The sequence below is a fragment of the Nicotiana attenuata genome, unplaced genomic scaffold (genome assembly GCF_001879085.1).
Source record: "Nicotiana attenuata strain UT unplaced genomic scaffold, NIATTr2, whole genome shotgun sequence".
In the NCBI taxonomy this organism is placed as follows: Eukaryota; Viridiplantae; Streptophyta; class Magnoliopsida; order Solanales; family Solanaceae; genus Nicotiana; species Nicotiana attenuata.
Genome location: NW_017673057.1, coordinates 120,046 through 141,974, shown reverse-complemented (window position 1 = coordinate 141,974; position 21,929 = coordinate 120,046). Strand labels below are relative to the sequence as shown.

Here is a 21,929-nt window from a genome sequence, read left to right as displayed (position 1 = left end):
CTTGTTTGGATGGTTGTTACCTATCGTATCGTATTGTTACTTTAAATACAATGTTTGTTTGATTGTTACTTAAATTTTATTGTATCGTATCGTTAAATCCGTCGTTACGTAACAATGAAATGTGCCACTTTATGTAACGACCGATTTGGTATGGTCGCGTCGTTTCCTTGTGTTTTTCTCTCAATCTCATCCTTCATTATTATTAAATAATTTTATTTTATCATTTACTCTACCTTTTTATATACCGTATCATAATTTTTCTTTATAATATTGCAAGTTTATTCATCATATCACAGGTGCGTGATACCATGAAACGATGCCAAAACGACACAATCCATCCAAACATTGTATTCATCAAACGATACAGTACAATACAATACAATACAATACGATACATTATGAAACGATACGTAACAACCACCCAAACAAGCCATAAATCAATAGATGCATAATATACGTTTGCGTAAAAACATATACTGTATTACTTTATTATGGTTAATTAATACATATTTTCTTTTCATCAAATCGTTTTTAACCGTAAAAAGTTGAATTATTTTAGAGCAAACATTCAATGCGGGTAAATATATTTACCGTCACTTCCATCCAAAGAAAAATGCCACTTCTATTTATCCAAAAGGAAGATGCGAGGACCAATGAACGGATCAGTCCAGTTGTAGGTAGGGGTGCTTATCGGGCGGATTGGGTGGATTATTACGCATAACGGTCCGACTTATTGGTTATCGGATTATAAATATAGTAATTCGCTAGTCATCCAATAAGACAACGGGCGAATTGGTATCGGATTAACGATTATCGAGCGGTTTATCGACTAAATCAAATAAAAAAAAATTTGAACCCTAGTTCTTTTGGTTGCATAGCTAAGAATATTTTCCTGTAAGTTGTTGGATATAATTACTACTGCTATATTAAAAAGCACTAAAAGGAAGTACTTTTTATCCCTTGCTCTTCAGGACAACCGTACAATCAAGGAATATGTAAAGAAGAAAGAAGATGCATGTAACTTCTTAACATACATCATTTTGAGTATATGCTTTTCAATATACCGTAAACATAACATGTTTTGAATGCAAAAGAAAGTGGAAACAATAGTTGGGAATTCAAGAAAGAGTACCTTGAAGTTCCCAGAAGTATCTTAGGGTTTTAAAAATTACTTTATATTCATAAGTGTAAAAATATAAATATAAAAATTCTTAACGGGTTAACGATTTATCTGATAAGGAAATTGAGTAATCCGCCCCAAACCGTTAAGCGGTTAATTATAAAATCTCAATCCGTTCACCAACCGTTACCTCGATAACCCGATATTAATAAGTCAATAAGTCGTTTTATCGAATCGACGGTTTGATTTTGAACAGCCCTAATTGTAGCTCCACAAGGTGAAACAAAAACTAACATTACGAGAAAGATGTGGGGGAGCAAAAGTCAGGGCCCTTTTAAGCTAAGTTTTAAAAAACAAATTCGTGGTAAGAACGTAGACTGTGCGTTACCTACATGTAAACGTTACCTTAATTAATTTGTTGCACTTCCAAGAAAAAGGGGGAAAAAAAGACATTTTCTATTTACTCAATTGAGATTCCAATTAACGTTAAAGATTCAATTCCTGGCAATTGAAGCCACCTGGTTCTTGATCCGTGGTATTGCTCTCACTGGACCACACACCCTTCACTCCTTCCGTAGTATAAAATTATAACCCCACACTCCACTCCTCAATAGCCACCAATCTATTTTTCCCACAGTTTATACCCAACAGTGTATTTTTGGAACAATCATAATCATCATTCTCATATTTCTTTCACCCCAGTTGGGAAAAAGCTTCAATTGTTAGTTATGGAGTCCTTAACAGGATCATATTTAAAAGGGGTTTGTTTGGACAAGATTATAGACAAACACAGAGGTCTGTCTTTGTGTACTAAAGATGTTGGTCTGAGTAAAAGGCCAGACATTTGCTTTTTTGGATTGTCAAGCTGTAAGATTGTTAATGTCAGCTCACTTTCTATTCAGCGCAAAACCATTCAGCCTATTTCTTGTGCTCCTGCTCAGGTCTCGTCTACTTTCCCTTATTGAATAGTGGAGTAGTACTATTTAGTTGCAAAATCATTTGGCATTTTATTATGTACTAAAACATTTTTATATATGTAAATATAAAATCTTGTCTTATTTTCATGTTTCTAGTTTACACTTAAATTCTTTCTTTCTTTCTTTTCAGATATGAACATTAGCTGTTAGCTTGCAATATGATGTATAACATGTATGAGTTAAGATTATTCACGTCAAAGTGAAGGTAGTTATAGCTGAGTGTAATTGATAGATAGCAAAATATTGGATGTGTTTCTTGTTCTGCTAATGTGAATAACTACTAATATTACTATTATATGGAACTTTGATGCATATATGTAAGTGACATCTGCTCTATTGAATCAAAATCTATTTTCTTAAGCAAAAGTAACCAACTTTGAACTATGCAGACACATACTCAGAGTGAAGAAATAGAGACAAATGATACAAGTAAGTCATTCCTGCTGTGTTACTTCTTAGATGTAGGAGTTATATATTTTTATTGTAATAACACTTGCTATCACCTTTGTTCTGTCCAAAAAAATAAAATTAACTTAGATACTGTTGTTTTCTTTCTAGATCAATCAATACCTGTCCGTGTAAAATTTCAACTGAACAAGGAATGCACCTTTGGTCAGCATTTCCACATAGTTGGTGATGATCCAGTGCTCGGTTCATGGAAAACATCAGATGCAGTGCCTCTTGACTGGTCAGAGGGACATGCCTGGACTGTCGAGTTGGTACGATGATGTTACTGATCAATCGTGATTAAGATTAATATTTCATTTACTTAACTATGTTCTAATTCTTTGAGACTATTTTAGGATATCCCAAGTGGAAAAAACATCAGCTACAAGTTCATTCTGAAAGGAGATGCTGAGACTATCTTGTGGCAACAAGGCCCTGATCGGATTCTTCAAACATGGGAAACCAAGAAACTGATAACTGTTTCTGAAGATTGGGACAATGCTGAGCTGCAGACAATTGTAGAAGAGGAGCCTGCTGCAGAACAATCCGAAGAATCTGCAGCTAATCCAGAAATTTTAATAGCTGAGAATCTGGTTCCACAAACAGTTGTAGACCTAGAAGATGATATAAATGAGGAAAAAAGCAATGAAGTTTTAGCTATAGTCGCAGAAAATATCACTGAAGTAAAAGAGGATGTGAACACTAATCTAAATGAGGACACAATAATAGAAGCAAAAGCTATTGGCAAGAACGGCATGGTATTTAATGATGAAGTGTTAAGCTCAAAAGAGGAGTCAATCCTAGTCGCGCGTGAAACAGTTCCTGTCTTGGTTCCCGGCTTAACCCAAGTTTTGGACATGGACAAAGTTATCGCTGAGACCTCACTTGGATCAAATAGTGAGGAATTCAATGTGTTGTTGGATGAAGTTCAGATGAATAAAGTTGTTGCTGAGGGCTCACTTGGATTGAAATCTGAGGAGTTCAATGTGCCAGAGGTAACTGCTTAACACCTATTAGAAGTTGCTTTTTCATAGGCTTGGAGAGAGATGATGACCCCCTCATATATCTGTTGCTAACAAAGATCTGTATGGAGAAAGAAGTGTCTTTAGCAAATGTAGTTCTCTCAGTTTTGTCTTCCCAATAAGCAAAGTCTATTGCAATAATAGAGAGCTATTCTAATTTCTACCTCTAGATGTTGAGTCATTGGTACTTGATGCGTTGAATTACCAAGAATCAACAAAGATTTTTAGTTCTCTATATTCTTTCTTGATCACATTGTAAAACCTTTTTTATTTAAGAGAACATAAGAAAGTTGGTATTCAAACAACCAATATCTTAATAAACTATTGACACACAAAAACTAAAACTTGCAATCCCATTATGTCCTACTTAAAGGCCTTTTATGTTTTCAGGACACAAGAAAGTTGGTATTCAAACAATCAAAATCTAAATAAGACACAAAAACTAAAACTTGTAACCCATTTATGTCCAACTCAAAGGTCTTTAATCTTCCTAAAATGTTGAGTATTAGGCTTTAGCTCGAGTTCTCAAAGGCATTACATAGCTCATGTATAGCTCTAATTGTTGATTGTACTTTCTTTATTTGTCAATTTCTGATGTGCTGATACTTTTATATATCCAGTTGAGTTCAAACGAAGAGGTAGCTACTGATTTAACACATCCTAGAGAAACCCCAGAAATGATGCTTAATGTCAAGCAAGAAGTAAGAGGTAATGAAGATATAGAAAAGTCTGAATTAGTGGGAGGAGGAGATTGGCCTAATGGGAAGCCCGTGGAAGAGATCTTTGACACTGATATGCAATGGGGTAAAAGAACACTGCAGAAGTTCTTTGCCAATTTGGGTTTCATTAAAGTAAAGCTTGAACGCTGAAAGTAATCTCATAGAAAAACAATGTGTGTATAACAATGTCACTGATAATGTATTATGGTCCTCTTTTCTCTTTTTTTCAGAAAGGTATGTATTATATTTTGTACTATTCTCAAGTATTAGAACTACCCCGCCACCACTAAAGATTGTGGTGGGATAGATAAGATCCCTCCACCATTAATCAAAGGTCTCGAGTTCTAACCTCAAGATAGAAAAAAATCCAACTACGGAGCAAGCACTTCCGCCTTTAATGGCCTTAATCGGTGTGGATCCGAATTAGTAGATACTTGTCATTCTGATTACTTCATCCATAAACCTTTTTTTTAATTTCAAAATAGCGATACGCTCTAAAAAAGTAAAGGAGAAGCTTCCATTCTAGAAGCTACCGCTTCAATAGGAGTACTGAAAAACAGGTGGGAAACCAATAAAAAAACTAACCCACCCGAAAAAGAATTCCCACATCGTTTTTGGTGCAGGAAAGCACCATAATTGCACGATCATTACTCTCCCTCGAGTCTAACATAAATAGCCAGATCTGTTCATCATCCCCAATGTTACATGTTATTATAACCACATTATTTGAGATCTCTAGGAATTCTGCCTACCCGGGCGTAACGCCTACGCCGTTCCCTTGCCTTTTGGCCAGTTACCGAAGGGCTGTCTACACTAAATAAAATATCCAAGTTATGGTTTGTCATTGGTAAGTAAATATATGATGGTAGTGAAGAACTTGACAACAAAATTTTGATTAATAGTCACTGTACTGGCGATATAATTACGTTTACTTGTATCATAATGGTTCAATGCTCGAGTCTCGCATCACCAAACATGTGATAGCAACTCAACAGGACTTCAGACTTGCGCACAGATTATCCCGTAACTAAACCAGTGAGACATCCAATAAAAGAAAACCCATTGGCAATTCATTCTCACACAGGATGCCTTGGATTGTGACTGCTAGCAACATTCATTTACGTGGAAACAACCACTAATGTTTAGTATAAGCTGTCTACATCACACCACTGGGTAATGCAAAATGCTTTGTGCACCAGGCTTTTTTTTTTTACATTCAGTGACGATGTCACTATAAATGATAAAATCATCATGTGTAGATTATGAATACAAATCTGCACATGGCGTGCTCAAAACATATGCTACATCTACCCCAAGCGTAGCATTAAATGCCAGAAATTAACATAGGAGAACTCACAAGGAACATGAACATCGCCTAGAAAGCAGCCTCTATATCCAACTAGTTCGAAAGCAGCCTCTATATCCAACTACTTTGAAATTGAAGCATAATTGATTGATTATGTAGATTTCAAATAAAGGAACAGCAAGTTTCTATAGAAATATATCTTGTTATCTTTACTACAAAGCTAACAGAAAACTGCAAGGTAGAAACTATATACTTGCACACACTATGGTTGAAACTAGGGCACCAAAAACAAGGCCTCCCATAAAAGTTGGAATCACTTTTCCAAGGAGAGTAAAAGGGAAAGATAATTCTCTGTAGCATAGCGGGAAAAAAATTATGAAGGCACCAAAAAGCCAATTAGATACTTGTGAAGGTGGTTTCGCTACCAAACTGTCTGTCTGGAGACACCAGTCAAAATTCCTGCTGTAGGACCTCCCATTATAAAATCACTTGGGTGGTGCTAGCTCTCTCTCTCTCTCTGGACATGATTCGGATAGGGTGGTTAAGATCTAACACAATCAAGAGAAAACTAAAGTTAGTAATCAGCGGAGCGGAAAACATGAACTCTTTATTCCAAAACTTGCTTAGTACTTCATCATTAAAAATCAAACACGACTTTCAGGTGCAGAGACTAAAAGCAAGGCAAAATCAACTTGGGAACTAGGGAGAACTTAGCTATGATAAAAATGTAATACTGTGTCCCTTAGGTTACCTGGGTGAATCCCTTTGACTCGTTGCACCAGTAGTACCTGCACATGCTTGTTCAGCAACTCAGGATACTCTCGACACAGCAAGGTTTGAATCAGGTGCATCTGTGGAAGAATAGGAGATGGTCAAAACTCTCCACCCAGAGCAGAGACAAGAAGAAGCTATTGGAATATGATAGCCTTCCAAGTTAGGCGTAGACCATATTCAAGGACCAAAATAGAAAAGGAACAGAAAGAAACCCCAGGCAGAAGTTACAACAGAACAGAACTGTGAGAGGAAAATAGAAGGGGCAGAATTAGGACTAAACACCACTGTTTTACCTCAAAAGAAGAAGCGTGAAGCATGGCCTACGTTGCAAGATGAACAAGTAGGCCAACAAGCTCACATTTCCCTGTTTTGCTCCCGACTCTGATGCAACAAAATTCAAGGAGGGGTGCATACCAGATAATCTCAACCCCTCATCCCCAAAACTTGCATCCATGCACCCCTTAGCCAAAGATCAGTCACGTTCTCAAAAACTGGGTAATCAGTCATGGGCAGCATTGCCATTAACTCCCACCTCCGGAACATTTACTTGAGGTACTCTATCCTCCACTGACCATTCATCCACATGATCGACAGTCTCCCACAAGAACCCATTTTCATTTTCCACTGAAAGCTTATTGAGGTCTTTATCCACTACTCGAGGGTGAGATGTAATGTATGAGACGTATCTATCTGCACATATGCATTATTAGTCTACAAATTAGCTCTCAAAATAAACCTGTATCCAGACAAGGTAACTTTAGAAAGGACAGAATGTAAAGAAACTCCTGGGTCTTATCATATAATGACATTGAATTCAGAAATCGGTGCAACATTCCCTTTTTTACAAGGTTCAGAAGTAGGTGTAACATGTCAGAATTGATAAGTGTAATATATATACTGACATCATGTTAAAGTGATAACTGAGAAATGAAAGATAATTTTGTCAAAACACACAAGAGACTATTCTTAACAATTTACTGGACATGAGACACAGTTCCTAAGAATTTACTCATTACACAAATCCTCTTTTGAAATAATTGAAGTGAAGAGTGAATTTCCATCACACCATTAGCTCAGGATGCTTGTAACAAGTTACATCAAGAGATTCAGAGGAACATTTTAACAGGATCTTACCAGCCAAGTTACGAAGAGCATTCTCAGCTGCCTGTTGCTGAGCATCCTTCCTAGTCTTACCCATTCCAACACCAACTCTCTCACCGGTGAAGAAGACCTAAAGATACTCAGGCTCAGAATTCTGGATACAAAAACCTTATGCTGCTTGTATAAATTCAGAAGCCAATATGATAATGCACTTTATACGAACAATAATGCCAGGAGCAGGCAAAAAACAAAGAAAATTTTCTTCCCAGTTCGGATGCAACACTCTCATATCAAAACGAATATCTTGAAAGAGAGACATTAACAGACAGTTAATAACACATGCCTCACATAGTATTTAAGTGAGGCATATCAAAACGAATATCTTGAAAGAGAGACATTAACACATGCCTCGCTTGCCGATTTTCCAAGTCATCACAGCACATGCCTCATATTTTTATTTTTTTTTAACCATGGTTTCCGGGCATCACTTTGCGAACCCGACTAGCTGTACCCACCGGGACCCGCTGTTTCAATGCGTGCACCACGGTTAGTTCCACGGGGCCCTGGAGACGCGGCCAGTTTGTAATGCCTCCAGTGGCCCTGCGGGGGCTCGAACTGGCGACCTGAAGGACTTTGTCCTCAGGCCTTTACCAGTTGAGCTACCCCTCATGCCTCATATAGTAACGCACAGTTCATCACAGCCCATGCCTCATATAATAATAAATATCAATTGTCTCAACTAGAACATACAGACACATGAATATCACATTGCACACTACTTTCAAGTATCCCATCAACATCAAAGGCATAAACTCCACTAATATTCTCACAACATATTGTTTCACTTATAGCTTTTTTTTCTAAAAGAAATTTGTTTTGATTAATTTGTTAAATGTATAGCAAACTACCATAACTGTCTTAACAAGAATATAAAATCCATGGAGCCATTACCTTGCACACTACTTCCTAGTATCCCATCAGTATATAAGAAGAGGAACAGTACTATCAGTGAAAACTGGAGCTACATTTAGCAGAATTTTATCTTCAAATTTTGATGATAACAATGCAATTAAAGAGTCCCTGAAAATGGCTTCAGATAAGTAAAACTTTCTACAGTAGAAAATGCCCTAACCTCAACTGAAAATTGCAATTCCTCACTGGTGCTCACCACAGGCCTGAACTCAACCTACATAGCAAGACACAGTGGTGGAGCTCTTACTATGACAACCAAGAAAAATCAACAAGAGCATAGAATGGTACCATCTTGGCTAAAAAGTATGTACCACATACCTTTGAGTTGCATCGCCGTCCAATTTCTTGCAGCACCCCAGTAGCTAAAGATGGTAAGAAGTTCATTCTCCCAGCTTCTGGTTGAGATTCTCTGTTGTTAAATGTTGACTGATGTTGAAGGAGCCTGCCCTCTGTCAGGGTCAAATTACAATTAGCCTAGCAAGCATATGTTATAAACTTGAAGACGAGAGGAAATAAAACAAGGAAAATGAGAACAAAAAGAGACTGTTTGTGTCAACTAACCAGTAAACATTTTAGCTAATCTATTTCTCAACCTTCCCCCAAAAATCTCTTACTTGTTCTCCCTTATACTAAACCAAAGACCAACCTTTAAAGTCAGCACATCCGAGAATCAACATGTTGCTTCTATTGTTCAAGATTATACAAAAACTTCTTTTGAAGTCCTTCTAAACACTATCTTGACCAAAATAGATACAAACACACCATCCTGGCAATCAATAAGTATTAAGTATTCATTCCGGCCTTCTTTATTTTCTTGGATAAATTTTATCCCTGCCCTAATTGACAAATAAACACGCAATTAGTTGGATTTATTACTATTTCGATAGCTGGGTTCAAAATCACAAGCTGACAAGCTGAATCCTACCTTTAGCCACATCAGTAGCACCAAAGACTGCAGTCAGACTTAATACCAGCAACCAACTTAACAGCATTCACACCCCAGAAGAGTCACTCACATGGCTACTTTATCCAAAGACCAACACCCCAGAAGAGTCACTGACATGGCTACTTTATCCAAAGACCAAACAGTATTGTAGTATGGTTAATAAATGCATTCCTACCTAAAGGCCTACATTTGTTCTTAATATTTCAAATCCATTACAGCAAATAAGGAATTAAAAAAGAACACTAAAACAATCTATAAGAATAAAACTCAAACCCACCTGTCTGTTGAATAAGAGAATTTTGTTTATGCATTTCATGCCTGGAATTTGCCTGCAAAGAGTCGAACATTCGAAAGGATTAGCCAACAGGAGGCCAGTTAACTATTTCAGAGGGAAGCAGTAGCAAGTACCTCTTCATTCTTCCCTGTAGAAGCATATGTTGGTAACACCATGCTTGTTGCACCTTGACTGAGCAAATTCAGATGACCTCTCTGTTTATCAGACCTTGATGCATCAGATTCTTGAAAAATCCCAGGTGATCGACTACCCAAATGTCCTTTGTTTAGGTCATCTTCCACCAACCATCCACCCTGCGATGGTATGGGCAGTATGGGTGGTTTCTGGGGCACCCTAGATAATAAAGGAGGTTCTGCTGAACCGCGATACCTCGAATCCTGGCTAGGATTCAACATCGGATACCTTCTCTTCCCATCAGCATCAACTTCAGAAAAGCTGTTATCTCGTCTAAATGGAGCTCCCAGCAAACTTGGTTCTGAATACACACAGGAACAAAATGACTACCGGGTGGGAAACGAGAAAGATAATACATCCACTATATAAGTGCAGGTAAAGACAGGCTTCTATACTTTCTGAAGGTTGAATTGGTCTCATTGATTGAGCAGGTACATTTGCAGCAATTCCCACCGTAAGCTGTGAGCTTCCAGGCTTCAAATCAGGATTATTACCGATGAAAGGAGGAGCAGAGTTCATATTAACTTTTCCCTCCTGGATAGAACATAAATGTTAGAGCATAAGCAAATGACAGGCTGAAATTAAATTACTTGATGTGATGTGTTGCTCTTCCAAGTTATTTTTTTGGTCAAGCATGTGATAACAAGTCAAAATACGCAGACAGTTATTACCACCTGCTGATGCAATCTTTGTGCAACTTCAGGCCCATACATCCCTTCAGGAATAGGAGCATTCAGATTTCCGGATGATGAAAAACAAGCATCCTTAGAGTAGGGAAAGCAAACCCTTATCAAGATCAGCCTTCATTTAAAAGTTGAAATTTAAAGAGCTTGAAGATGAATACCTCAGACATTAAGTAGTTGCTCACGTCAGGTGCAGAAGGTAAATTTACAACCTCATCTTCATAGAAGATCTCAGAGATCTTCCGGAGTAGACTTTCATCAAACTCTCTAAGTGACAAAGAAAATGGATCAGATAAAGAACTACTCAATTGACTCAAACTTAAACATCTCTTCTGAGAATGAACTTACTTGAAAAATCGACCTCTAACATCGCAAGCAACATTTCTCGCCACACATAGGACTGGAACTGCATTGGCCATCTACTCAAAAAAGAAGTTTCCGTTCAGTCTCGATGTGACAAAAGAAAGATGATATTAAAATAATCAGAAATAGCAAAACACAAACCTCTGCTTGTGGAGCATAATATGGAGTGAAAGCAGGGACAACATGAACGCGAGGTTGATCTTTATCTTCCCACACTTTTAATCGGTCATCAATAACCATCGCCAATTTTGGATGACAATTGCCAGTTTGGAAGACAGTAAGTAAAGACTTCTTGGACCCTATGTGACCAATAACATAGACAATGTTCTGAGTTAATGAAAAAGATTTTATAAATTATACAGTTCAAGAGGAAAAGGTATTAGCCTGCTGATGAGAAGCAACCACAGTTGGCAGCTTCTTGGACATCAATACCATTATAACATTAGAAGCTAAAGAAAATACCACCAAAAGGTTAGAACGACATATATCAAACAAAAGAAGACAAACCTTCCATTAATTTTGGTGCTTCATTATCCTTTACGACAATGTGGATGGATCATAAGTTCATAAAAAAGGGTTTGAGCTTTTCTCTAGTAATGGTAGGGGTGGTTTACCATGAGTGGAAGAACAAAAGATTATTTTCCCAAGGAGTCACAAGACAGTAAATTATTCCAGGTCCTAACCTGATTTGACACATACAACACGGTCCATCAGTTGTTTGGCATTAATGAGGTGTGACCCAGGGTCAAGTAGCCTCCAGATCTCCAATGCATAATCTCTCTCCGCCATGGTGCAAACATACACTTCGAACCTTCTCCGACCTCTGGCTGTCAAATAAGTCCTCAACTCATCCCAAGCAGGACGCAATCTAACTAGCACACTGGTATCCCGATTCTGCACAGGAAGTTTCCCATGATAAGAAAATGCGTGGAGACAGAAAATTCATCACAAACGACCATGATGTGTTAAAAAATGTTCAACTGAATTTGAGTCCACATTCCAGTGTCATAACACGGGCAACTGCATTAAGTCAATGAAACTAGATATTCTGATGGCAGTTGAGCTAGAAGGCCAAAAGTCTGGATACCATTTTCTTTTAGCTACATGAAAAAAATATTGATTGAATACAAGAACCATAAAAGAATAAAGACCGGAGGAGGATTGTTGACCACTCCTCCAATCCTTTAATCCTTTCTTCCACGAACTCGCACAGGTAAGGATGCAGATCTCTAAGCATGGGAAGCCCATAAGAGAATGCAACTTTGCCAGTGCTGGTGGATTAGTAAACGCACATGTCTAAGGACCATCAGCAGCATGAAGTGCACATTTCATGAACAAAAGAAACTCAAATTGCAATTCATTAAACACCATCACAATAGACCAAATAAACACCATAGAGTATAATACAAACACCTTCGAGTAAGTGAGGGAAACTGAATGAGTCACTTAGCCAACACTATGGTTCTAATCCGATCTTGTCTGCTCTTGACACAGGGCCACAAGAAGCATCACCAACCTCAATGATGGACCAAAAAAGTTGTATAACGTAAACATAATATACGCACGCACGCACACAAAGAAAAAGAAAGACCGACAAATCAAAGCACCATGCCTTCTCAGAAAGCCCAATTTGAGACTGAAAGCATATCAATTACATGAACTTCTGGACGTAGATGCAAAAAAGGGTCTAACAAGCAAATAGCAAGTACTAAAGGAACATTAAGTTTAGCGCAGATTGGACTCAAAGTGCCTAAAATAGTTGTTTCGTCCAAGATTCCAGATAAGCAACATAACTTGGAAGTTCATTAAATTATAAATCGTACAACTAAGGAGTAGACCAAACAGTATCTCAAGCTGAGATCATCTATAAACTATAGAGAGAACCTTGTCTACAAGATCTCAAATAGAGCATGTAAGTTTTCTGAGAAGAAAGGCATAAATGTTGAGTGATAAAGCATAGTTGCCACCAAAAATTGAAAGGCTGTTAACTAATGAATTGGTAACAGTTTAAGCATAGAGACAGGATAACAGCAAATGTTTTAGCACAATACTGTGAAACTATTTAAATCGCTGCAATTAACTACTCAATCCACTTTCACGCAATAGTACTCCAATTTGTATGAGAAACCATAAAGCATACTGTACTATATGTGTTTTCTATTAAGAAACCTAAAATACTAAAAATTAACAGAATAATGAGCAACTATAAAAAAATTAATGACAACATACTCCTAATAAATCAATAGCCAAAATTTTACTCCACGAATATATCACGAAATGCAACTGATCAACTTCCACTAGCACCACCAAGGGAATGTTGTAGCAGGGGGGATATTCTCCATGATGCAAAACGTAAAATAACTTGACAAATATGCATGCCTTAGACATGTCATGATAAGAATCAATAATTGCAAGCCATAACAGAGAAATGAAAGAAAATCTCCCCGTCTTATTACCTCTGGATTAATCCGTGTAAGAACCACATTCTTTTCCAGCAACCTTATGACTGGCCGAACTACACGCTCTTGCCCTTCAGATAATTGTAGCACCTCCTCTTGCTGAGCTTTATATACTTTCCCGCCGTCAACAACAGAATCATTCTCCAAGTACTGCTTCAACAATGCACGATCCTCTACATATCTCTTCATCTCAGCGGACATCCCAGACAACCGAATTGGATCTGTTTCTCGTGCAACCCAACCCCGCAAAGCCTCAATTCTATCCTCAAACGACTTCATTGTATTAGCAACAATTAAAGTCTCATCGAGATCAAAAACAATTGATAAACACCTCATATTCAGCATTCTTAAACAAGCACTATACAGACCAAAAGGCACTGAATAGCACCAAAAGCAGGGGAACTTCTTCTGCTTACTCGGCATTGCCACCAAATGTATTTCTTCTTCCCCCAGCAAGACTACTGCAGTCTACACAAAATCCAACAAGAAGGAACAATGCATCAGCACATCTTCTCCATAACACATTATATCACAAAATATCAATTACACATTACTTAATGTACGTATTCAGGATTTCTCTGTCCTCTTATCACCAAGTTATGTATACTTCAGACAAAATCACATTTCTGAGGACAATAGCTTTTGCACGTGTCTTTATTTCTTAATGGAAAAACATAAGAACCTATTTACATCGCATATAAGAAATATCAATTCTTTTCAATAGATACATAAAAACAAAGGTAGGGGGAAGGTCTGCGTACATACTACTCTCCCCAAACCCCATTTGGGGGAATACACTAAGGTATGTTGGTGTTGTTGTAGATACATAAAAACAAAAAACATGCAACATATGCAGAGCTGTCAAATTCATAGAGCATCCTCATTATCAAATCATAATATCAAAAAGGAATTTGCATATACAGCCAGATGAAAATGCTACAATTACTTTCATCTCATCAAAATATCATCAACCAAGAAAATCATAGCCACAAGATTTCTCACTGCCAAAAAATTGAATTATTTCACGAATTAACTGTAATCAAGGCACCGCAAGAAACTTTGCATACACATCTACATAAAATGCCACAAGATTTCTCACAGTCAAAAAATTGAAGTAACCAACTAAAAGCACAACTGTGTCCCTTTAATTTCATCAACAAGAGCATTATTTCTCATTATCAGAGAACTCTTTGAGCAACTAAACAACAACTGGCCTCTAGTAATTTCATAGTAAATGTAAAGTCAAGGAGCATTATGAGTCTCATCGTCACAAATTCCATTAGCAACTAAATTCAACTCGTGCAGCATTTTCACAGCAAATGTAAAACAAGTATTTCACAATAAGAGTTTAAGTTCTGTGCACGGATGTTGTAAAAAATATTTATACAATCAGGTCAGTTATTAGTTAATTACAGGTAAATCTCTTGATAAGCATTAAATAATAAACTGATAAAAGTGGTAACTAACCTACTATCATAGGTTAAAATTCGTTGATACTATAAAAAATATCTATACAATCAGGTCACTAATTAGGTAATTACAGGTAAATCTCTTGATAAGCATTTATTAATAATCTGATAAAAGTGGTAACTAACTACTATTACAAGTTAAAAAATCTTTATACAACTGATTATAGCTAGTTATAAATTAAATGTAAAATCAGCATTTCACAGTAAATTTAAAGCACTATACAACTGATTATAGGTAGTTATTCAATTAAAACTTGAATGAGTTCATAAAAACACGAGGCGTGTAGATTGATCAACAGAGGCTGATCAGAACCAAGGTATATAAACAACAACTAGCCTTTTGTAATCATAGTAAATGTAAAGTCAGTATTTGACAATAAACGTAAAATCATCAACAAGCATTTTCTTTCGATGAAGCATTACGAGTCTCATTGTCACAAAATTTCGTAACAACTAAATCAACTCGTGCAGTAAATTGGCAATAAATGTACTAAAGCATTAGAAAACTGGTTATAGCTAGTTATTCAATTAAAATTTGCCAATGTATATAACCTTGAGTTCATAAAAGCAGGAGGCGTGAAGATTAATCAACGGAGACTGATCAGAACCGTTCGAAGCCAAATTCGAGTTGGGTTCAAGCTTGCAACGAACAGGTGATGAAATTGTTTGTAGAACAGAGAGAGGATGACACCGTTCGCTATTTTGAGATATGTGATGGATCCGTATCTCGTTGTTTGGGAACTGAAAATTCTGATCCTTAACCTGAACAGTCTCCAGCTCTCCTAAACACGTTTCTCCATGAAACACAACCGATTTGAACCCTAAAAAACTCATCGTAACAGAGCTTAATCTCGCAAAATCGCAAAATGTGATGAATTACTGGAGGAAAATTCACTGAAAAAATAGAAAAAAATTAGGAAAAAAAAGAATTTTCTCTTTCTTCACTCCATTGCTGTGTACCTATTTCTCTATGTGTATTTTCTCTCTCTAGAGCTGGCGCGCTCTGCTTATGCTTTTCTTTTCTCGCTCTATAAGCAGCGGTTTCGAATGAATGGGGTGTGTGTAGGTATTTATAGAAAAACTGAGTGGGGTTGGTTTATAATTGGTCTTAATTTTGTAAGAATTTTACGGAAAAACCGGAGGGTTTCGTATGGATTTTATCTGGTTCAAGGCACGCATGAGATGTGTGAGGCTCGTAAGGGTTTATTGTTCTACGCTCTGGCGAACGGTTAGGATGTTTATGTTTTGATGTTGCGTGACCATAACCGTTGGATCAATGTCAATTTGATATTATGGTGGAGACGCGTCTATTTTATATTACTCCCTTATTTAGTAGGAAGTATTTGGTTAGGTTACTCATTAAGTAGTGTTGTAATTTGTAATGTAACAGCAATTATAATTACCAAAAAGAAAGAAAAAAATTATAGAACTGCTATATTTGTGTGTGTGTCTATAGATTTATCCTTTTTACCCTTTTTTGCATAGAAATTTTAAAAAAATTTGTTAAAAATCAAATTAGATTATGTATCAGCTAATTTATTTCATTGTCTATCGGCCTGTGATGCTTAATGTCTTCCGCTTATTTTTAATAAAAAAAATCGGATTAATGTTAATTCAAATTCGATTTCAATTTGAGACTCAATCTGGAGCTAATTTATAGGTTTAAGATTGACGAGGTATAAATAAGAAGCCAACGCTTGATCGACTCTAGTATTTAATAGCAAATGCGACTTTGAAGCAAATCAGATTATGATATCAGCTAATTAATTTTGTTTTCCATCTAGCTATTGATGCCTAATATGTTCCCACTGCTTGTAACATAAATCAAACGAATCCATGTTGCATTAGATTCGATTTCAATTTGCGTCTCAATTTTAAGACAATAACCAAGTTTGAGATTGACGAGATACAAATGAGAAGCCAACACATGGTCAATTCTAGCATTTAATGGCGCGTGCAATTGTACTTATCAATATTTACTCACATTAGAGATATTTATTAAAAATAAATTATATTCATATATAATAAAGTACATCACATCGAATTAATGTTAACCAGGTTTAAAATTTGTTTGAGCTTCAATTTCGAGTTAATATCCGGATTTTAAAATTGACAAGATACAATGAGAGATGCCAACACATGATCTACATCTAAAATTTAATAGTACACATCAGTCTTTAGGTACGCACATTGCACGTGTTTCTCAGATTATTTATAAATCATTAAGAAACAACATTAATATTAGTAAAGTCGTGCTATAAAATAAAATAAAGAAGTATATATAAAAACTTAATTGGGTTACTAATAAAGTGTTGTGAATTTGTAATATAACAATTATAGAGCTGCTATATTTGTGTGTTTGTGTATAGATTTAACTTCTCTTTTCCTTTTCTGCAAGGAATTTTTTAAGTAACTCTATTAAAAATTAAATTAAATTATGTACTAGCTATAATTTATTGTTTATCTAGCTATTGATGCTTAATGTGTTCCACTTATTTGTTCTATAAATTTGTCGATATAACGTTAAATCAGATTCCATTATAATTTGAGTCTCAATTTGAAGTTAATTTTTATGTTTAAAATTGACGAGGCATAAGAAATCAAAGCATGTTTTACTCTAGCATTTAACGATGACTAGTATCGTACCCGCGCGATGCGCGGAAAGTGTTAGAGAAAGTATGTATAAAATATTATTGTGTTATTTTAAAAGCTAAATATAAATATTACGGTTAATAGAGGCAATTGGCACAATGACAAATGTAAAATTTTCTTTTCTATANACACTTAGTGTGTGTGTGTATATATATATATATATATATATATATATATATATATATATATCTGTGTGTGTGTGTGTGTTTGTGTGTGTGTGTGTGTAATTAATGTATAATTATAAATTTGATTGAAAAAAGATAAAGAATAAATATTGGCAGCTATTTGTATAAAAATCCCTTTATATATACTATATAAGTACTTGCATAATTTGCGGATTTTGTTAAGTAAGGAAAACAAAAATTAAAAGTTAAACATTTTTCATAGTATAATTTATGCGTTCATCATAATAAAGCATAATTAGCTTAAAAAAATCGTGGCTTTAGAACTTTATTTAAAAAGACAATGGTTCTAATAGGGATGCATTTGTTTATATATTGCAACAAAGTTTGAGTTGGTTGCTTGATTGAGTGATGTCCCACGTGGGAGACGTAAGATCACTTCCCCTTACCAGTAGCCTCGTAATGGAAAGCTAGTCGCACCGGACTTGCCTAATGCGATTTATATATCCTATATGGTTGGCGAACTATTGCATAATGAGCAGGTTATCAAGTGCGCATCTGAAAAGTAGCTGTTGAGGGTTTCCTGTGAATTGTAAAAAAAAAAAAAACCAAAAGGTGTCAGTTAGTTACTACTGTAACAGCTTAAAGGCCAAGTCCCCTATTCCTAAATGCTTATTCCAACTTTTGTATTATTCTCGTGTAGGGTTTCTTCATAATGAAGAATTTGTTTTTTTTCCAAAATATTTTTCAATTTTAATCTCTGAAAGTCGTATAAGATTTTTTCATGATCCTGTATTCTGCTCGTTAATAATGTCAGAAGAAAGAAGATTATAAAACATTTAATGATTTTTTGTGGATCAATAATCTAAAAAGCATTATAGTTTTCTTCATGCTTGAAAAAATATGCCGCATAGCAACTCCACTCATATAAGAATAAGTTAGTGTTATTCCATTATGTTAATGATTTAATGTAATACTATTATCAATAAATTATAGTAAAATGAAAGTTACTCATGTAAAAAAATAACAAACTTTGCTTAATTAAAAAAATTATAAATAGTTGTACAGACAGGTCTCCCACTCAGCTTCAAATAAAAAAACATAAACGCAAAAAGGTTTACTTGGCCAAACCTCTTGATAAATTTCAGTTAAAATACTACCTAAAGGTTGTCCAATTGAATCTATTAATATTGCTAATGCATGCCAATCTGATAGTTTCATCTGATCAATAGCATCAAATAGCGCATCTCTAGTAACATGATAATTAGCAATGTCTTCATTTAGCGAAGCCCTAAGCTCTCTAAATTTCTTTTCTCTTTCCCTTCGTGCTGCCCTTCGATCCCTTAACTTATTTTGTATCGCAATTGGGACATTCCTGATGACTTCAGTCTTTGAGTCAGAATGATTAAAGGAATAACGGCTGCGACTGCGTACCCTTATACGTTGTCCCCTTCTTTGAATTTGAGAACTCGCATTTAGAGTAATTCGAACGTGTCCTTTTTTAGCCATATCTGAAATATGACCAATGAAACAATAAGTAATGCTACAACATGTCAATGTTATAACATACGACATGCAAATTATTTGAACATATTGATGGATTTAAACAATATTTTGCAAAGACATTAAAAGGTGAATGAAGGACAAACATCAGTATTGGATATAAAGCTTCATTGTTTGAGCATTAACAGTTAAAAAACTTAAACAAAAGGTTGCTGAAGCTATTTCGAATATTACAGGACATCAGAACACACTGTGAAACAAATTGAGCAATTCTGAAAATTAAAGGCAAAATAGGAACTTCATAAGTTTTGGCAAATCAAGACATGTAACCACTCTGTTCAAAAGAGAAACGACTGTATTGTAAATAAAAGTTCAGTTGTTAATTCTGATTAATTACCTAAGAAGTATATTATAAGTTAGTATATTAATTACAATATAAGTATTTAGGTACGGAGCGTAATGTAAGTTAGTATATTAATAAGTTGACAACACGAATCTACTTGTACATACTAAATTACAATAGATGACATAAAATTTAGTAAATGTATGTCCATCATAATATCCTAAATTGCAAGTAAAAAAAGCTATAAAATCCAAAAAATAGTAATTTCATTAAATGACATAAGTTATTAGTTAAGTAAAAACTTATGGAAGTGGACGGTGAACATTGATAGAGCTTTTGAGCCATCCGAAATCGATGATAATTAATAAGAATGACGTTTGTTAATTACACAAAAGAAAAACAGAGATAAAAGAAGATGAAGTAGGAAATATGGATCATTTGTAAGCAGTGAACAAAAATGTAAATAGCAATTATGGATAAAGTGATATAAAGATCATACCGTTGTTATCGTGTGAAATTATTGAGATGACGCTATCGAGATTTTCCAGAACTAATTTGTACGTAATATCTTTGGAGTTTTTTCAGTTTTCGTTTTTCTATCAATTGTTCTTCTTTTACCGTCTCCCTTTTAATCTGATTTTATAATATCATGGGATGAAAATAGTGTGGAAGTGGGTATAGTGTGGAAGTGGGGTAGAGTCAGCCTTTCAGAGCAAGTATCCCGAACAACATTTAATCTATATTTATAAATAAGGATTACAGTTAGAACTATACGTAAAAAGATAGATATGAGGGTAGATACATGATTAAATATATGTAACCGTGATTTAAACTCTTCCGATTGAGGAAATGTAGGATTAATCCACAACTTTGATGTATTCCAAGTGTTGCGCACAGAATATGAATCTGTAAAAAATAATTATTAGTAATCTGTAATGAATAAGTTAGACAAAGTAATGTCAAATTTAATAGTTACATGTTACCTTGAAATTTATGGGCTTTTATGAGCTGCATAATAACAATAATACGCTGGTTGTTAGAACTTAAAAGGTGAGGTATAACTTGATCAACAAATTCGCCCCAGAATGTAGCAGATAACTTGTTCCTCCTGTCCAATAGAAATAGTGTATAATGTTTAGTATATCTATTTATCAAATCTATGATTAATCAATGGTTGTGTGTTTATTCTTACTCATCATCTTCTAGTTCGATATCCATATACTTCCTACTAATTTCACCTTGTTTTTGCTTTTGTACCTCACTAAAATTGACAATTTCTCCGATAACATCTAAAGAAAAAAAATGATGTTAAAATAAGTAGCATCAATCTATAAAAAAATATATGTAAAAATAAATTAAAGTAAACATAAATATTACCAAATAATTCACTCTCGTTGACATCAACTTTATTTATCAATTGATGATATGGTCGGAGATCAAAGATATTCATTGGAAATAGTGGATCAATGGTTTCAGCCACTGTTGTCCGTTGAGTAAACGTCAGCATCAATGTATGTTTTGTGGTGTTGAACCTCTCCTTGTTTTGGCAAACGATAAAGTTCGCCATAACATATAATCCATGCTCATTAATTTTTCTGTTGAAAATATGCAAAACAGACTTGCCAATAGAAGCATGTATACGATCGCCCTACAAAGAAATTACAATAAATAAATATATTACAAATTATTATAGTAATAGTATTTATATTAACTATACTTTTAAACAGTACAGTTAAACAAAATAATTTGTTACAGTAATAAAGGAAAAAATGCAGATTTGGCACTCATGCAAATTTACTAAAACAGAAATTCCATTCTAGTAAAACAGAATTTTGAAATACAAATCCTTGTAAATGTATCAACAGTTATACGGAATAGGAGGCAGAGCATTGCCAGTAAACCTGTTTTACAGTTGCAACTAAACCAAATATTCATATAACAATGTGGAAGAGCAAAATAAATCTGTCTATATTGAATATAACAATGTGAAAGATAAAAAGAAATGTATGTATATTGATATTTAAAGTTCAAACAGGAAAAAGGAATTAGGTAGAAAAAATACTAATATGCTCTTCTTTCCGTCAATCTGATTCCATAACCATTATTTCGAATGTACAAATAATAAAATGCGTGCATTTGTCAAAGGGAAAACAACAACTACAAAGTATCCACAGTTATACGGAATAGGAGGGCAATAACATATTAAAAATACCTTTTCATCTTGTAGAACCAATTCAATCGAGAATATAGAGCCAGGATTAAAACGATCCGGTTTTTCCCACATACGGACAACCCGAACTTTCAACTTCCATTGCATCTTTGAAATGGTTATATCGTTGATGAAATCAAACTTAGCGGCCATCTTTTGACTAATCCGTAGATTATGTTGAAATCTTCGTAGAAAATCTACACCATAGAATTCAAGCAGGTGTAGGTAAGGAAGAATAAAAATTTTGCGGTTTGAGGAGCAGTTGGTAGGAAG

At 35.1% G+C, this 21,929-nt stretch overlaps 3 protein-coding genes across 7 annotated transcripts; 1 reads left to right on the top strand and 2 right to left on the bottom strand.

The window, feature by feature from the left end:
• Positions 1-1,625: 1,625 nt before the first annotated feature.
• Positions 1,626-4,541, top strand: LOC109215322. Its single transcript, XM_019379363.1, has 5 exons — positions 1,626-2,061; positions 2,487-2,526; positions 2,656-2,816; positions 2,901-3,539; positions 4,187-4,541. The coding sequence occupies exons 1-5, from the start codon at positions 1,849-1,851 to the stop codon at positions 4,433-4,435; spliced, it is 1,302 nt and encodes a 433-aa protein (XP_019234908.1). The 5' UTR covers positions 1,626-1,848; the 3' UTR covers positions 4,436-4,541.
• A 1,175-nt stretch (positions 4,542-5,716) lies between these two features.
• On the bottom strand, positions 5,717-15,860 carry LOC109215320 (RNA polymerase II C-terminal domain phosphatase-like 2). Of its 5 annotated transcripts, none has more exons than XM_019379358.1 (16): positions 15,380-15,860; positions 13,356-13,826; positions 11,583-11,793; positions 11,041-11,198; positions 10,885-10,955; positions 10,698-10,803; positions 10,525-10,617; positions 10,249-10,387; positions 9,793-10,154; positions 9,662-9,713; positions 8,757-8,887; positions 8,599-8,652; positions 7,500-7,596; positions 6,659-7,055; positions 6,343-6,442; positions 5,717-6,139 (listed from the first exon to the last, which is right to left on the bottom strand). In XM_019379358.1, exons 1-14 carry the CDS (start codon positions 15,659-15,661, stop codon positions 6,865-6,867), a joined length of 2,418 nt encoding a protein of 805 aa, XP_019234903.1. In that variant the 5' UTR covers positions 15,662-15,860; the 3' UTR covers positions 5,717-6,139; positions 6,343-6,442; positions 6,659-6,864. The 5 variants fall into 5 exon arrangements, with proteins under 5 accessions (XP_019234903.1, XP_019234904.1, XP_019234905.1 ...); XM_019379359.1 differs by having other exon boundaries at positions 10,528-10,617; XM_019379360.1 differs by lacking the exon at positions 10,525-10,617.
• Positions 15,861-20,075: 4,215 nt separating this feature from the next.
• LOC109215318 lies at positions 20,076-21,817 on the bottom strand. The gene is made up of 5 exons (XM_019379357.1): positions 21,660-21,817; positions 20,825-21,095; positions 20,640-20,736; positions 20,431-20,555; positions 20,076-20,353 (listed from the first exon to the last, which is right to left on the bottom strand). Exons 1-5 carry the CDS (start codon positions 21,807-21,809, stop codon positions 20,076-20,078), a joined length of 921 nt encoding a protein of 306 aa, XP_019234902.1. The 5' UTR covers positions 21,810-21,817.
• Between the last annotated feature and the right edge of the window lie 112 nt (positions 21,818-21,929).

Bases quoted from the DNA above. Each gene is read 5' to 3' on its own strand.
- LOC109215318 (XM_019379357.1), bottom strand. From the start codon at position 21,809: ATGGCCGCTAAGTTTGATTTCATCAACGATATAACCATTTCAAAGATG. The intron at 21,096-21,659 runs GTATTTTTAATA...ATTTCTTTGTAG, and splicing joins TGGTTCTACAAGATGAAAAG to GGCGATCGTATACATGCTTC. The intron at 20,354-20,430 runs GTAACATGTAAC...TATTTTTTACAG, and splicing joins AAAAGCCCATAAATTTCAAG to ATTCATATTCTGTGCGCAAC.
- LOC109215320 (XM_019379358.1), bottom strand. From the start codon at position 15,661: ATGAGTTTTTTAGGGTTCAAATCGGTTGTGTTTCATGGAGAAACGTGT. The intron at 13,827-15,379 runs GTTATATACATT...GATTTTGTGTAG, and splicing joins CCTGCTTTTATGAACTCAAG to ACTGCAGTAGTCTTGCTGGG. The intron at 10,956-11,040 runs GTTTGTGTTTTG...TTTTTTGAGTAG, and splicing joins ATTATGCTCCACAAGCAGAG to ATGGCCAATGCAGTTCCAGT.
- LOC109215322 (XM_019379363.1), top strand. From the start codon at position 1,849: ATGGAGTCCTTAACAGGATCATATTTAAAAGGGGTTTGTTTGGACAAG. The intron at 2,062-2,486 runs GTCTCGTCTACT...TGAACTATGCAG, and splicing joins TTTCTTGTGCTCCTGCTCAG to ACACATACTCAGAGTGAAGA. The intron at 2,527-2,655 runs GTAAGTCATTCC...TTTTCTTTCTAG, and splicing joins AATAGAGACAAATGATACAA to ATCAATCAATACCTGTCCGT.